Here is a 13918-nt window from a genome sequence, read left to right on the forward strand (position 1 = left end):
GCTTCAGTACACTTTCTATTCTGGTCTTCCCGCCACTTTCACACGTTTCTTGTGGGCTCTGTTCAAAAAAGGACAGCTGTCATAAGGTGGGCTTAGTTCATCTGAGCACAATGGCTAGTACTTGCCTGATGCATCTAGGGCACTTGGAGCATGTAGTCATCATCTCTCAGCGCCCCTAAATTGTTCCATTTGCCTTAGAAAGTTCTAAAACCAGCGCAGATAACGGGCCAATGCTATCCTTAGTCCAGGCTCATCTTTATGTGCCCAGTTATGCGCCATGCCCTCAACTGGAGGGCTTCGATGAACGTACATTCACAAATAACGGGGCAGTATATAGACCCGCAGGTCACGGACCATCATGGTGTAGCGCCATTGCCCCAACGTCACCAGGAAGACAAGCAAACCGTGAATAAGACGGTGCACAATCTGTTTTATTACCGCAACTTATGTACAACTAGTGGTCACTCATGTGAACACGCACTGCTGCAGCCTCCGCGGAGGACTACACCTTTGCTAAGCTCCTCGCATCTCGTATTGTCAGCTGCCCTATATGCACAAAAATAAATGCCGTCCTCTATGTACAAGGTAGCGCCGCCTAAAAACAGTGTCGAGAGAAAATATAGCTGCCGCTCGATCACCGGGCGGGCTAACTGCACCGTCCAGCGGGTACTGCAGTCGCCCTGCAGCGCGTTCGGCGAGCAGCGGCCGGCGACGGCGAGCCGCCGCCACCGCCGCTGCAGCCGGGCCCCTCGATGGGGGCGGGGCGCTGCCTGGGATGCCACGCTTTGCTCGCACTGAGAAGACACGACAGTCTACACTCTGAGCCTACACGGGGAGGGTTTCTATTACTGTGTACCGCTCTATTGGGCAACGTTTGTACAGGAGGAAGACCGCAGACGGGTTGCTGCCGCCGTTGCTGTGAGGGCCGCAGCGGCGGACAAGGCGGTTCTCTCTCGCACAGACTGCTGCGTACAGTGAGTAAGTAGCATCGGTCGCAGGTCGTCCAGTATTATCACAAGTGCGCGTCGGACCACTCTGTTATCTGACCAACATCGATGGAAATCGCCTATGCATCACCCGTCCACGCGCGCACGAGCCGTGTGGGAGCGCTCTGATGAGATTCAACTTGAAAACCTCAAGATTCCGAGATTCGAGTCGACCCGATTGGGCCTGAGATTCCGCTCCGAGGTCCCACTCGCAGATGTCTTTGATCGCTCAGTAAGCTCAGCGTGGACGTGGCGAGATAAAATGACTCGATAAGGGTTTGGGCGCTCGGGGGTGGGGAAGTGGGGGTGAGGAGGCAACTAAAAACTTCCTGACGGCATGCCACGCGGCCTAGAATAAGCTGCACCAGGCTCTCGGCGACGCCCAGCGCCGCTCGGGGACCTCCACGGATTGCGGAGGCCGCACATTCTCAACAACCAGACAGAGACACACGAGCCAACAACAAACGAAGACACGATCAACAGGCAGAAACGCACGACGCTCGTCTGCAGCCAAGCCGTAAACACACACACGCACACCGGTCTAAAAGAGTTGACGAGAAAGACCGCTACGAGGTAAAACTATTCGCTGAGAAGTTCCAGAAGCACGGATGGCGGCGGCGTCCTTATTTTGCCGGCGGCCTGGGGGAAGGTTTCGGGGCTGGTGAGCTCGGCGGTGCCGCGGGCCCTGTAACGGGTGGGTGGGTGGGTGGAGGGTCCGGGCCGCAGTCGGGCACGGGTGGGGGGCCGACTGCGGCGGTCCTCTTATTGTGCTCCGGGCCGCGCCTGTTTGTCGTCAGCCGCTATTGCGCAAGGGGGAGGGCCGGCCACCCGCAGCTCAGTGGTACGCCCGCTGGCGGAACAGGGCGGCGATCTCCTCGACGCTCTTGCCCTTCGTCTCGGGCACCATGTAGAAGGTGAAGATCCAGAAGAACGCCAGCAACGCCGTGAATATGAGGAACGTGTAGTGGCCCAATACACCCTGGGGGAGACAGAAGAAAAAATGCACGCCGTCACTTCCTTTGCAGTGCGATCATGTACACAAGCAACACTTTTGTGGATTATTTGGTTAATGTTGGCAGGCTGCAGGCGCAGCACAAAACATCACCGGATAAGACACACAAGACAGGAATGAGTCTCTCTGAACCTGTAGGCCGTGTTCTGCATTGCCTTGTTAGCCTGTCGCTATGTGCCGTCTACATCGAACGTTTGAAGGCCATTACGTCAGGAGCAGGTTAGCTCGCTAAAAAGAGATGGACCTTTAGAGAAAACATGCTAAACTTTTGAAGACACCTAACAGCGAGAGGGGAACTCCTTGCTGTGCCACATGCAGCTGTCGCCTTTGCGGACGCTATGTACAGCATTTGTGAAAAGTAACGAGGCTCCACGGTTTGTTTCTCATTCGTATAACAGAGCCCTCACGGCTTCCCTAAAGATCAAAAAGTTCTTTGAAGGTGAGAACAGGGTTTCTTCTTATCTTACAGAGGTTTAGAGCTTGCGGGCTGACATAATAGCTTCAATATACGACTGAGAACAAAAACGTGAAGCCTCGTTACTTTTGACAAAGGCTGTAGCACCAGTCCGCAACCAGTCGTGTTGTCGACACCGTAGCATGTGAACGTGCAAAGGGGAAAGCAAAGCAGAGGTGATAGCTTCGGCAGGAAGTGCTAGCAACTATAAGCCCAACTCTAAAATCGGCTGTCAAGTGAATAGTTGACATCTGATGTCGATTTTGACACTTTGATATTAACTAGAAAACGTAAGATGGGAACAGATGCAAAGCTTATTAATTTTATTTGAATATTCAGAAAGGTGGCAGAGCACAACTACACTCTGGTTTATACTGCTGGTTTGCAAGTCCTTGCAAGGAAAGACGAGCTATGAGAATCAGAAACACCGTAGGGTTTTCGTAAAAGCCAAAGCCAGAGTTCTTTCCTGCTATATGATTGAGCTTTCCTTCTATATGATTGATGTGGAAATCTTTTGCGCTACTCCAAACCTCGTGAACATCGCAAAACAACCGTCGAACAAGTCTTGCCAAAGGCGACCGAGGAATCCAAAGTCGGTGGTAATGAAGGAAGGAAAGCAGTCTTGAGTATGCATTGATAAGGGAAGCCAGCCCGGGTGCAAATAATAAGGAGTTAGAAAAACGAAGACCACGAACTAGAGTGTACATGCGTGTGCTATCGTATCTAAGTAGCCAAGCTGTGCATGTGATCCGCCCGCCTGGTAACGTCTAGTTAGGGCAGGTGGCGACCGCTGATCCACATCATGAGAGGGAAATAACTAGAAGAATAAGGATAGGGTGGAGCGCATATGACAGGTTCTCTCAGATCATGAACGGCAGTTTGCGAATATCCCTAAAAATAAAAGTATACAACAGCTGTATCTTACTCGTACTCACCCATGAGGCAGAACGTGGAGACTAACGAAGAGGGTTCAGCTTAAGTTAGGGACAACACACCGAGTAATGGAAAGAAAAATGATAGGTGTAGCGTTAAGAGACCGGAAGCGAGCGGAGTGGGTGGGAGAACAAACGCGGGTTTATGACATCCCAGTCGAAATCAAGAGGAAGAAATCGACTTTGACAGGGATTTGGGGTAATGCGAATGCAAGATAACCGCTGATCCTAAATGAAAACGGAGTTGATTCCAAGAGAAGGCAAGCGTAGCAGAGGGCGGCAGAATGTTAGGTGGGCGGATGAGATTAAGAAATTTGCGGGTATACGGTGGCCGCAGGTGGCAAAGAACGGAGTTAATTGGAGCAGGGGTTCTCAAACTGGGTTCCGCGGAACACAGGGGTTCCGCGGGCTGTCTTCTTGTGTTCCGCGAGAACCCTCACCGGCCCTGACCCGGCAGCTGATATGAGACTGGCTCTGAGTGCTACTGAGCCATTCTTTGACTTGCTCTTAAAAGGGAAGCAGTACCACCCATCACATTAGTATTTGTATTAATCTGTGCAATAAACATTTAACTTTTGCAACTCTCTCTTTGCAAAAATGCACTCGACAACATTGCTGGTAAGTGAAAGCAGGGGGGGAGGGGGGGGGGGGGGGGTTCCCTGGACCTTATTGAAGGCTTTTGGGATTCCTCCAAGCAAAAAAGTTTGAGAACCTCTGAATTGGAGAGACATGGGAGAGGCCTTTTCCCTGCAGTGGGCGTAGTCAGGCTGATGATGATGATTTCACTTGACAGATCCAAAGTGAGAAGACGTGCGTGCTCACCGTTAGAGGCAAGAAGGCGAGGCCTACGAGGAAGTTCGCACTCCAGTTGACTGCCACTGCAATGCTTGTGGCGAGCGGCCGGGCACCCTGTCCGAAGAGTTCGCCGACCAAGAACCAGGGGATGGAGCCAGGACCCGTAGCGAACATGACCACGAAGCCGATGACGGCCACGATGCTGACGTACGAGAGCCCAGGCACGCTTTCGCGCAGCGCCAGACAGAGCGTCAAAATGACGGTGATGATGGCCATGCCGCCAAGGCCGACCAGATGCAAAGTGCGGCGGCCCGCCCTCTCGACCAGCACCAGCGACACGATGGTCATCAGTACGTTGACGGCGCCCATGCCTAGGGTGGCCTGCATGGCTACATCGGCAGTGAGGCCGGCTGAGAGGAAGATGTCGGTGGAGAAGAAGATGGCTGCGTTGATTCCAGACAGCTGCTGGGACAGCATGACCATTATGGAAATAAGCAGCGGGATGCGTAGCGTGATGTTGTGCATCATCTCGTACAGGGTCACCTGCGCAGAAAGGGACAATGCGTGATTGTTTCCACTGTTAGAACGTAGAAAAATAGTGCAAAGAAATGCTAAGAACAGCGCTGCCAATATATTAAACTGTGTTGAAGCTTCAGAAGGAAACTACTAAACTTCATGTGGCACACGTAGCACCAACAAACTTGGAAAAACCAATGGCCTAGTAGCTGTCCCTTGCGATATCCGACTGCGATTCATGTTTAGAGCGACAAACCCGCCTCCGCTACTCACAAAGGCTATGAGACACTTAAGAGGCATTCATGGTAAACGCAGCTGCAGCGTAGTCAGAAAAGGCTGCAATGCCTTTCTGCGCTGCATTAAGGCCTGCTTGCTTTTAACTTCTGATGTGTGAACACGTTGCAGTTCGGACGCAGGCAGTAAATCGCCACTGTATGCAACGCAAATATCACTGCATGCGTTCTTGACCTTGGCCAAAGTCCCCCATGTCTTAGCGAAGTAGAGTGCATGGAGTTTACTACCGTGATGTGTTTCAGTGAGCATGGTGTAAATTCGCACTTCGTAATGTTGGAAACTAAATGCCCTTAACTCTTCTGGTACTAAAGAAACAGCTATCGTTTATGTCATATTCCTTCTGGCACAGAGTAATCAAGAATCACTCTTTTCGCACACAAGTCTTCGTGTTGGTGCGTTTCTGCCCAGAGCGGGGACTACTCACCCTAGACACCATCTTGATGGCCTCGAACTCGGCGCGCATCTCATCCATCTCGTCGTGCACCTCGATGGTTCCGCGCAGCCAAGTGAGGGCCTGCTGGGCGGCCACGTCTCGGCCCTGGTTGATCAGGATGTACTTGGGCGACTCCGGGCACATGGGCAGGGTGGCCAGCATGAACAGGCTGGGCACGACCGTCATCGCAAAGAGCGCGGGCCACCGGTCAGCTGTGCCCAGCGCCGACGGCAGTCCGAGAACCTGGCTCGCCAGGATGGACACGGTGACCACAAGCTGGTAGATGGTCCCCACGGCACCGCGCAGGTGCAGAGGCGAGATCTCGGTCAGGTACATAGGCGCCAGGCCCGCGTTCAGACCAGAGTTGAGGCCCACGAAGAACCGACCCAGGATCAGCATCTCGTACGAGCGGGCCGACTGCGATGAAAAATTTTCATGAAAACAAGGAGAGTGAGAACATTGCTAGAAGACAGCTAAGTCGGGCTGGTTGCCTCATGACCTGACAGTAGTTTGGAAACAGTACTCAGAACACGGGACTCCAAAGAAAGCGGGGAACGACTGCGCAGTCATTTGCCACTTTCTTTGGAGTCCCGTGTTCGAAGCGTTGTTTAAGCATTTCTCAGAATGCTGTTAGACGCAAGCATAGGGGCGTCTTTTTCCCCCTGTGATACTTTACTTTTTTCTCGTGGGATGCGTGGAACTTTGTCTTGTTGCTCCAAATCAAAGGTCATGGATCCAAACCCTGAGCCTAGCGCTTAGGTTGCCACTTCAGCTTATGCACTTTATAAACTATGATTGTTTTTCTCGGAAGCCTCATAAAAACCTGCTGAAGCCAAAGTCACCATCGTATTCATCACTCTGTTGAGGCAAATTTCAAGCAGCCGCTTCAAGGTCACTTTCGTCACACTCTCGGGTAAACCGTTTTTGCTTTCATCTACCAAAGTCATGAGCTTATTGCCCGACATATATTTGGCTCAATGAAACGACCGCAGGTTAGGAAACCACATGGCCCTGACTTTTCTTCTAAAGACGCTTTCATAGGGGCTCTCTATATACGCAGTACTTCCAGCGGTAAAGCGCAAGCGTTTTGCGATATTATCTTTTTCGTGAACGAAGTGCGCAAATATAACCCTAATCCAAGCTGCGCCCGTTTATAGGGTTGAAATTTACGACAACTCTAAAGCAATGTCCTGGGTCGCTTTACGCAGTGAGCTCCTTGAAGTTTGGTTTGGTTTGGTTCATGGGGGTTTAACGTCCCAAAGCGAGTCAGGCTATGAGGGAAGCCGAAGTGAAGGACTCCGGAAATTTCGACCACCTGGGGTTCTTTAACGCACTGACATCGCACAGTAGAACTTTTTGAAGTGAGTGCCGAGAGCCTGCGGTGCTATTGCCTGCATGGTGATCACATTTTTTTTTTAGATATTTTAACCGATCCTTAGTGTCAAATCGAGCCTCTTCGTTACCCTCAAAGTCTTTTCCCTACGAAGGACCAATCGCTTCATTCTTAGTGACGCCCAGTTTTCTGAAAAAAAAGACAGCAAAATTTTCTGCCGTCACAACAGAACTTTTTTTGGCGCAACAGAATTGTCTGCAGTACTGTGCTGTCCCTGGTAACGACAGAACTACCGAAAAATACAGTACTACAACAAACACTGCAACACTATAGAAAAATTTGTGGTAACCAGAAAACATTTTGTCGTATTTTGGGCACGATTCTGTCCTTTTTTCTCGCCTGGGCCTTGGTCAATACTGACACTAACTTGGGTGAGCCTACTAGATAGAGAAACTCATTCTGCAACACTTAATATTTATCTCTCATGGTCTCTACATGCCGCGACTACTTTGTCTGGATAGACGTACAGATCTCCAAACTGTACATAGGAAACGAAGGAGCACACGGCAAGCCAAACCAGCAGTACCGTCTTGAGCTAGACGTTAGTGTTACCAACATGGCCGCCTGGCAGATGCAGCGTGGTCCGGGCAGCGGTAACGACCTGCGTGCCCTTCTATCATTTGACGGGCAGGTTTTTTTTACTTTCACACTAAGAAATTAACGGCCTCTCAGAGTAAGCTAAATTAGCCAGCCCCCGACGTAGAATCAGTCCTAAGCAAACCTTATTTTATTCGTAAAATCAGCCGAATGCGTAAAACCTCATGCGAGGAAATGTGAAAAAAGTGCGAGAATTGGGCCTAGTTGGTTGCTGATTATGATCGCAACGCGGTGAGCTTTTTTAGGGACAAGAAAAAAAAAACGAATACTCGCAAGAAAGACCGCACTCTTTGTCGTATGTCCTTGCTTTCTTTTGTCCGTAAAAAATTCTACTCGTTGCTACCGTCCAGAAAATGTGTTCTGCACAACAGCCAGAACACCAAGTATACAATTCTTTTTTTCCTTTCCACTGTAATTCTTATGCACGAGTATTATGCCAGCATTCCGACCTGTCTATGGCACTCGAAGTCCACTGCGCGTAGAGCACAGCAAGCCTTCCGAGCACTGCAGTGTCTGCCATGTTGCAGCGGCAACTTGATAAGCTGAACATGACTATCCGGATGGAAATTCACGTTCTTCTACACCGTGTCGTTCGAATAGCCGTGTGGTTTGGTTTGGTTTGGTTTATGGGGTTTAACGTCTCAAAGCAACTCAGACTATGAGAGACGCCGCAGTAAAGGGCTCCGGAAATTTCGACCACCTGGGGTTCTTTAACGTGCACTGACATCACACAGTACACGGGCCTCTATAATTTATCCTCCAAAGAAATTCAACCGCCGCGGCCGGGATCGAACCCGCGTCTTTCGGGTCAGCAGTCGAGCACCGTAACCACTGAGCCACCGCGGCGGCTAATAGCCGTGTGGAAAACTAATAGCCGTGTGGAAAACCGGCGTGTGAAGACATCATCCACGTAACGCCGCTAACTCACAGACACTGTAGACTTATGAGAGAACAGACAAGGATCAGAATGGCGACTGCACGCACCTTAGAAGCGCCCATGAGGATGGCCGCCAGGAAGACGCTGATGTTATTGAGGAGCAATCCTCCCTTGCGTCCGAAGCGCTCGGCCACGAAGGCGGTGAGGAGGCCGCCCATCATGCCGCCCACGCAGAAGATGGCCACGAAGATGCTGAAGACGAACTTGACTGTCCCCTCGCCGGGCTCCTCTTCGAAGCGGTGCTTGTACGTGTCCTCGATGAAGTCCTCCACCAGCTTCTGCGGCGCGTTGACCACGCCCGTGTTGTAGCCATGCTGGAAGGCCGAGCCGAGCGCCGCTGCCGCGATGGCAAACACCAGGTGCCGTGTTAGGCCCTGCGCGAAGGAAGAAAAGGGAGAAAGTTCAGCCTGGTTGAAAAGAACTACTTTCCAACCCTTTACGATTGAAAATGAAAAGTAGCGCTTGAAATGCGAGGAAACGAGGTCACGAAAAAAGGTATGGTGCGGTTAATGCCTCATTCTGGAAGGACTCCTGAGCTGCGCTTTGGGGGAAAGGATGAAGGGATAAAAGAAATGAGAGAAAGGTACAGGTGCAACCCATAGAAGCACCTGGCTAGTGTACGTGTCATTTTGCCTGTCATCCTGCGTTACGTACAGTTTATATCGTTTTACCTCTCTGGGTGATGGCAAGATCTGTGATTACATTTAAAACTGGGATAACGTTACATTACAGCTAGCTTTCCACGCATATCTTTACAACATCTGCCGTGACCAAAGGAGACACACTTACTGAAAGGTCGTGTTAAATCAGCCACAGATAGATTGCGGAATATGTGAATTTTCACAAGCGAATTAGTATTTGCATTTCGAAAACTACTTCATTCGCCATGGCAACACGTCACACTGTGGGTAGCTTGGCCAGAAAGGCAGTTTCTTGATGTGTAATAGAGAAAAAAAAAAATAGGGAGGCGCTAGATTGTCCTCTCCTGACCCCCTCTCACTTTTAAATGAGTGAACTAGGACTAACTGATAGGTGTCCAAGCTTATAAAAAAATAATGAACACTCCAGAAGAAAAAAATCAAATCCTATTTAAGAACATCCGATTCATTTGAGACACAGGCATCACTCACGATGTAGATACCTACTATTCTTGGAAATTTCTTGCACGCCCTTCGTGCAGTGCACAAACGCTACAAAGGCGGTGAGCAGTGGCCGTCGATAATTTACGTAATGCTGCTGGCAGATATCACTTATTCCATCGTCCAATCAGTTAATCAGAAGCAAGACGTGCTGCTTTACAGCGTGTGCAACGGAAATAGGCGCGTATCACACATTAAGGCTTTCCGCCTAAATCGCAACCTTCCTCTGTCAAGTAAGAACATCCTGTACCCGTTTGAACCTGGCTGCTGCCTTCGCCTTGTTCTAGCCATAAACTGCTGCCACCCATGCACCTATCTAGCGCTCATAGCCCGACTGTTTTGGCCAGGCGATTCCACTCTAAACCTAAAGGAGTAAAAACGGAATAAGCTGTCCTCTAGAGCACTCCTTTTTATAAAAGGGAGGAGATCTTACTCCGTTTTTAGTCCAATATAGGCGCATTGGAGTTTAGAGTGTGATTAGACGAGCGGCTGCGCAATACAAATCAGTGTTTCAGCAAACGGGATCTCCCTCTTGCACATTTCACGCTACTCTCATCAACACAACTCTATGCACTTATGCTTTTATTTTCGCTCATCTTTCCCTGCGTCCCTCTCTCAAACGCTGGCCATCTTAGGCCAACACTCTTACCTCCTGCAAAGAAACGCTACCCGACATTTTATTCTACTTATGCTTCATTTCCCCATTTGACTAACTGACTTGAGAACAGAGCACGCGATGGAGGACACTTTAACCACAGCGCGTTCCTCCAAGCACGCACACAAATATTTTCCTCGCTTCACTCGTTCTCGCGTAAACACGCTCCTCGCTGCCCGTGACGTCCGAATCGGTGTCACGAGCAGTCGGCGCACTGCACGAGGGCACTGCCGAGCGCTTTGTTGCGATCGACCGAGTGGCCGGGAGCTGCCGGGGCACGGCTTCGGTGCCGTGTCCGGTTCGTCCTCCAGGCACGCGCGGTGGGCTGTGCCAGACAAGCCCCCTACCGTACAGGCTGCGTCACGAGCGACGCGGGTCGATGTCGCGGCGGGAACTGTCCCAAGGACATCGATCGAGCGAGCCCCAAATGGCGCTCTCTTCGCGGTAACAGCGCCACGGGTCGTCTAGCGACGCCGTTTGGTCGCCAAGGCGAACACATGGGCAAAAAAAAGGTCGCTGGGACCCAGACACTACAACCCAGCACACCGGGTCCCGTACACTTTGGCGTGCGGCGACGCTTTGCGGCCCTTGAAGCACTAGCCCAGCTGTGGGCTGAGCTCGGGAATGACCTTGCGACATGGAGGGCACAGCACGCCCTGGTGGGGAAGATTGCTTAAGAAGCCATTGGTCCACAATTAGTGATAAGGACCATTGCCCCACTAAGGAAAAGAATCCTAAGAAGCGGACCGACCTATAACTGTATGGTGGGATAGATCAGAGTCGCCGTACTCGTGCTGACAGTTTTACATATATCCCACACAGAAAAACCATCCCTGCCTTTCAGTCGCCGCACACACTATTCGTCTGGCGTTGGTGATGGTTATACGCCATAGCAAACCATTAAGCCATAGCAGGCCATCGAAATACTGTCGAACCTCGTTATAAAGAAACAGTTTATTACGAAGTAATGGATATAACGAAGGAATGATGATTCCCCTTGGACGCTCGGTCAACACGGGCTGTAAGGAAGTAATCGCTCGGCCCCTTCAACTTCGTTATAGCGAGGTTCAGTTGAAGCACGAAGTAACGCTGTATGGCAGCAAAGCTCTGCTGTATCGAAAAAAAAAAAGAATGTACGAAAGCTCGCTGAATAGGTGAGTGCACAATGCTCTTCGATATACGTGTCTATACGCACGTCCATAGCCTAAGGGAGATCGGAAAGACTGTAACAGATGCCAGCCCCACAGACGCCGTATTTCATTTGTCTTCTTTTTTCTTTTCATTGCCTCGCGCGCTCTAAGCGGAACTGCGGCAGACGCGGGCCTATCTGCCATCTTTTACCGGCAGCCGTTGTCTGAAGTGGCTCCAGGCGCTTTGCATAGTGCCAGCTGCAGTACGGGCAATAAAGACTATCCGGATCTCTCGCATAGCGCCGTGTCTGGAACCGTGACCTGAGCAGCGGGTTGCGTCATGTTTAGTGGATGCAATGCTTGCACATGCGTTCGCCTGACTTCTGCCCACGATCGCTGTTACTCTTTTGCCCTCGACAGCAATGGTTCGTTCCGCCTATTCCTCTCCCCGCTTGCCCCAACTGAGTGTAACTGCTGACCACGGCAAACTGGTGCTCAGAGGGACATCAGTGCCTGAAGATGTATTATCTCCCTTTCTTTTCCGGCATCATCCTGCTGAAAGCGTGGGCTGAGCTTTCCTTTAGTTGCATCAGCTATGTTGCAGTGTGACAAAGTGTGCTTCACAGAGCCCGTCGTCGGTTGGTGAAAGGCGAGCACGAACAAGGAACTCGGCTTAATCAAACTATATTTCCTTTCCCGTGTCTACTCGTTATTGTATTCCGTTTTCAAAAATTTTATTATTCATGGAATGGGACATGCACCTCACTAAAAGAACCTGCCCTGCATCCGTACGTTTATTCTATAATTCGTCATTCTTGTTACGACCAGCAATGCACCACTACTGCGGCAAGAACTCCCAGGAGCTAGGAACTCGTACGATTTATCTATCCGCGAAGTTACCTGGAAGATACATAAATTAGCCTCCAGATCCCGGCTGCATTCCAGTGCTTTTCAGAGCTTAAGCGCGTTTCCAGTTAGCCTGGACATTGATGAAACAAAAATATGGCTCTCGTAGATACGGACTGCGCACCTTAAAATTATTACACAGCTCTTATTTACACTTCTTCGGCTGTGTACTCTGGGCCAGCGCTGGAAGCGAGGTAATGTCTCTCAGTCCAAGCGCGGGAGAAAGGGGGGGGGGGGGGGGGGAGTTAGTTACACAGTATCCTATAGAGCGGATCAAAAAGTGCTTCAGTTGCCAATTGCAGTGATACTGTGCTAGAAAGGTCACGACTAAAGCATCCTGCCTGCTTCTTCTGGAGACCCGGGTGGTTAGACAAGTCTGACCTCCCTAGGCATCTAGCTGATCTTAGACATGAGCTCAGCACTTGAGTGCCGGCTGATGGGATCCCCGTAGCGAGTTCCTCACCCGCACCGTCGGTCGCTATCATGGAGAGGCTGTGCGTTCCGCAACACTGTATACTCGTGCAGACCCCCCCCCCCCCCCCCCCCCCCCCCCCCCCCCCCCCCCCCCCCCCCCCCCCCCCCACTTAAGCCCTTCCAGACGCGGGGGCAGGCCGTCGAGACAGCGAGAAACCTGTTCTGCCGGCGCGCAAATTTGCAGAGCTCTCGAGGGACAGCCTCACGGTCCGCCGACTCGGCCCAGGTCTGCGCCGCGGAAGTCGGACGACCGGTTCTAGAAACCCCGCACCCAGGGCGGCAGGGCCGCTGGGCAGCGAACCCGCGGACGTGTCGAAGAGCACAGACACGGAAGAGGAGAACAGAGGAGGATGATCAAGAGAGGCGAAACTGCGGCCGGAGAGGAAGAGACAATGTGCGGATCACTGCGACATGTACAGGTGCGGGCATAGGTAAACGAAGCACGCTAGTCCGCTCAAAGTGCAATCACGCCTTCCCTATCGGAGCTGAACAAATATTGGTCGTTGTCCATGACAAAGTGCACTAACGTCCACTACTAGCGTGCATACATCACAGCTTGTAATTTCGATTAGGGAATGCGGCAAATATGTTCAAAGTATGCGCCGTTCTCTTTTTTCCGCGCCTGTGCAAACTGGGCCCACAGTAATTGAGGCCAAATAATTAAGGGAATGTTGCTTTTTTGTAGTTGCGTTGATTTAGCGAGGACAGGATTTTACGCGGGAGATGATTTCACAGTATGCGGGAAAAAACCATGCCGCGAGTGACATCCGAACCCATGACCTCCTCATGTCGCTTGCAGTGCTGTATCAACTGACGTACGGGGGTGGCTGTCTCACGTACTACGGCACTTTTGGAGGTACTTAAGTTACGTGTTACCTAACCATGTGACTGTTTAGTAGCGTCACCATTGCCAGGGATTCTAGACACGCGCTTCTAGTTCCCTTCGCTGCTACCACGTGGCGCATGGGTCTGAACACTCAAAAATAGCACGCTGACATCATCTGTGACGTAAGAAAGAGAATGACCAATTGGCTGGAGTATATAACATAAGAGAACGCTAGGCTTAGAGGCACTGGCGGCTAAGGTGCTGTTACCATAGCAGCAGACGTCCATTAACATCTCGGTACCTCCTATTGTTCTCGAGATGGACAGTCGTGTGCAGGAAATGTGCTCCCTGATGGCGTTATACAACAAAGCACACGCTCTGAAAAGCTAACAATGGCGGTTTGTGGGAAAAGACTGAGCTTTTACTTAGAACTTGGGCT

At 51.0% G+C, this 13918-nt stretch overlaps 1 protein-coding gene across 4 annotated transcripts in view; it reads right to left on the bottom strand.

Annotated features, from left to right (window-relative positions):
• Positions 1 to 410: 410 nt before the first annotated feature.
• The window catches only part of LOC149364066 (solute carrier family 2, facilitated glucose transporter member 1-like), an 80593-nt gene continuing 67085 nt past the window's right edge, over positions 411 to 13918 (bottom strand). For all 4 annotated transcript variants that reach the window (XM_089574080.1, XM_089574081.1, XM_089574083.1 and 1 more), the window contains exons 2-5: positions 8397 to 8723; positions 5414 to 5839; positions 4207 to 4722; positions 411 to 1965 (exon numbers count right to left, since the gene is read on the bottom strand). In XM_089574080.1, coding sequence (XP_089430206.1) covers positions 1822 to 1965; positions 4207 to 4722; positions 5414 to 5839; positions 8397 to 8723 — 1413 coding nt within the window. In that variant the 3' untranslated portion in view covers positions 411 to 1821. The remainder of the gene's footprint in view (positions 1966 to 4206; positions 4723 to 5413; positions 5840 to 8396; positions 8724 to 13918) is intronic.

The sequence above is a fragment of the Amblyomma mixtum genome, chromosome 2 (assembly GCF_055824585.1).
Source record: "Amblyomma mixtum isolate Tamu chromosome 2, ASM5582458v1, whole genome shotgun sequence".
In the NCBI taxonomy this organism is placed as follows: domain Eukaryota; kingdom Metazoa; phylum Arthropoda; class Arachnida; order Ixodida; family Ixodidae; genus Amblyomma; species Amblyomma mixtum.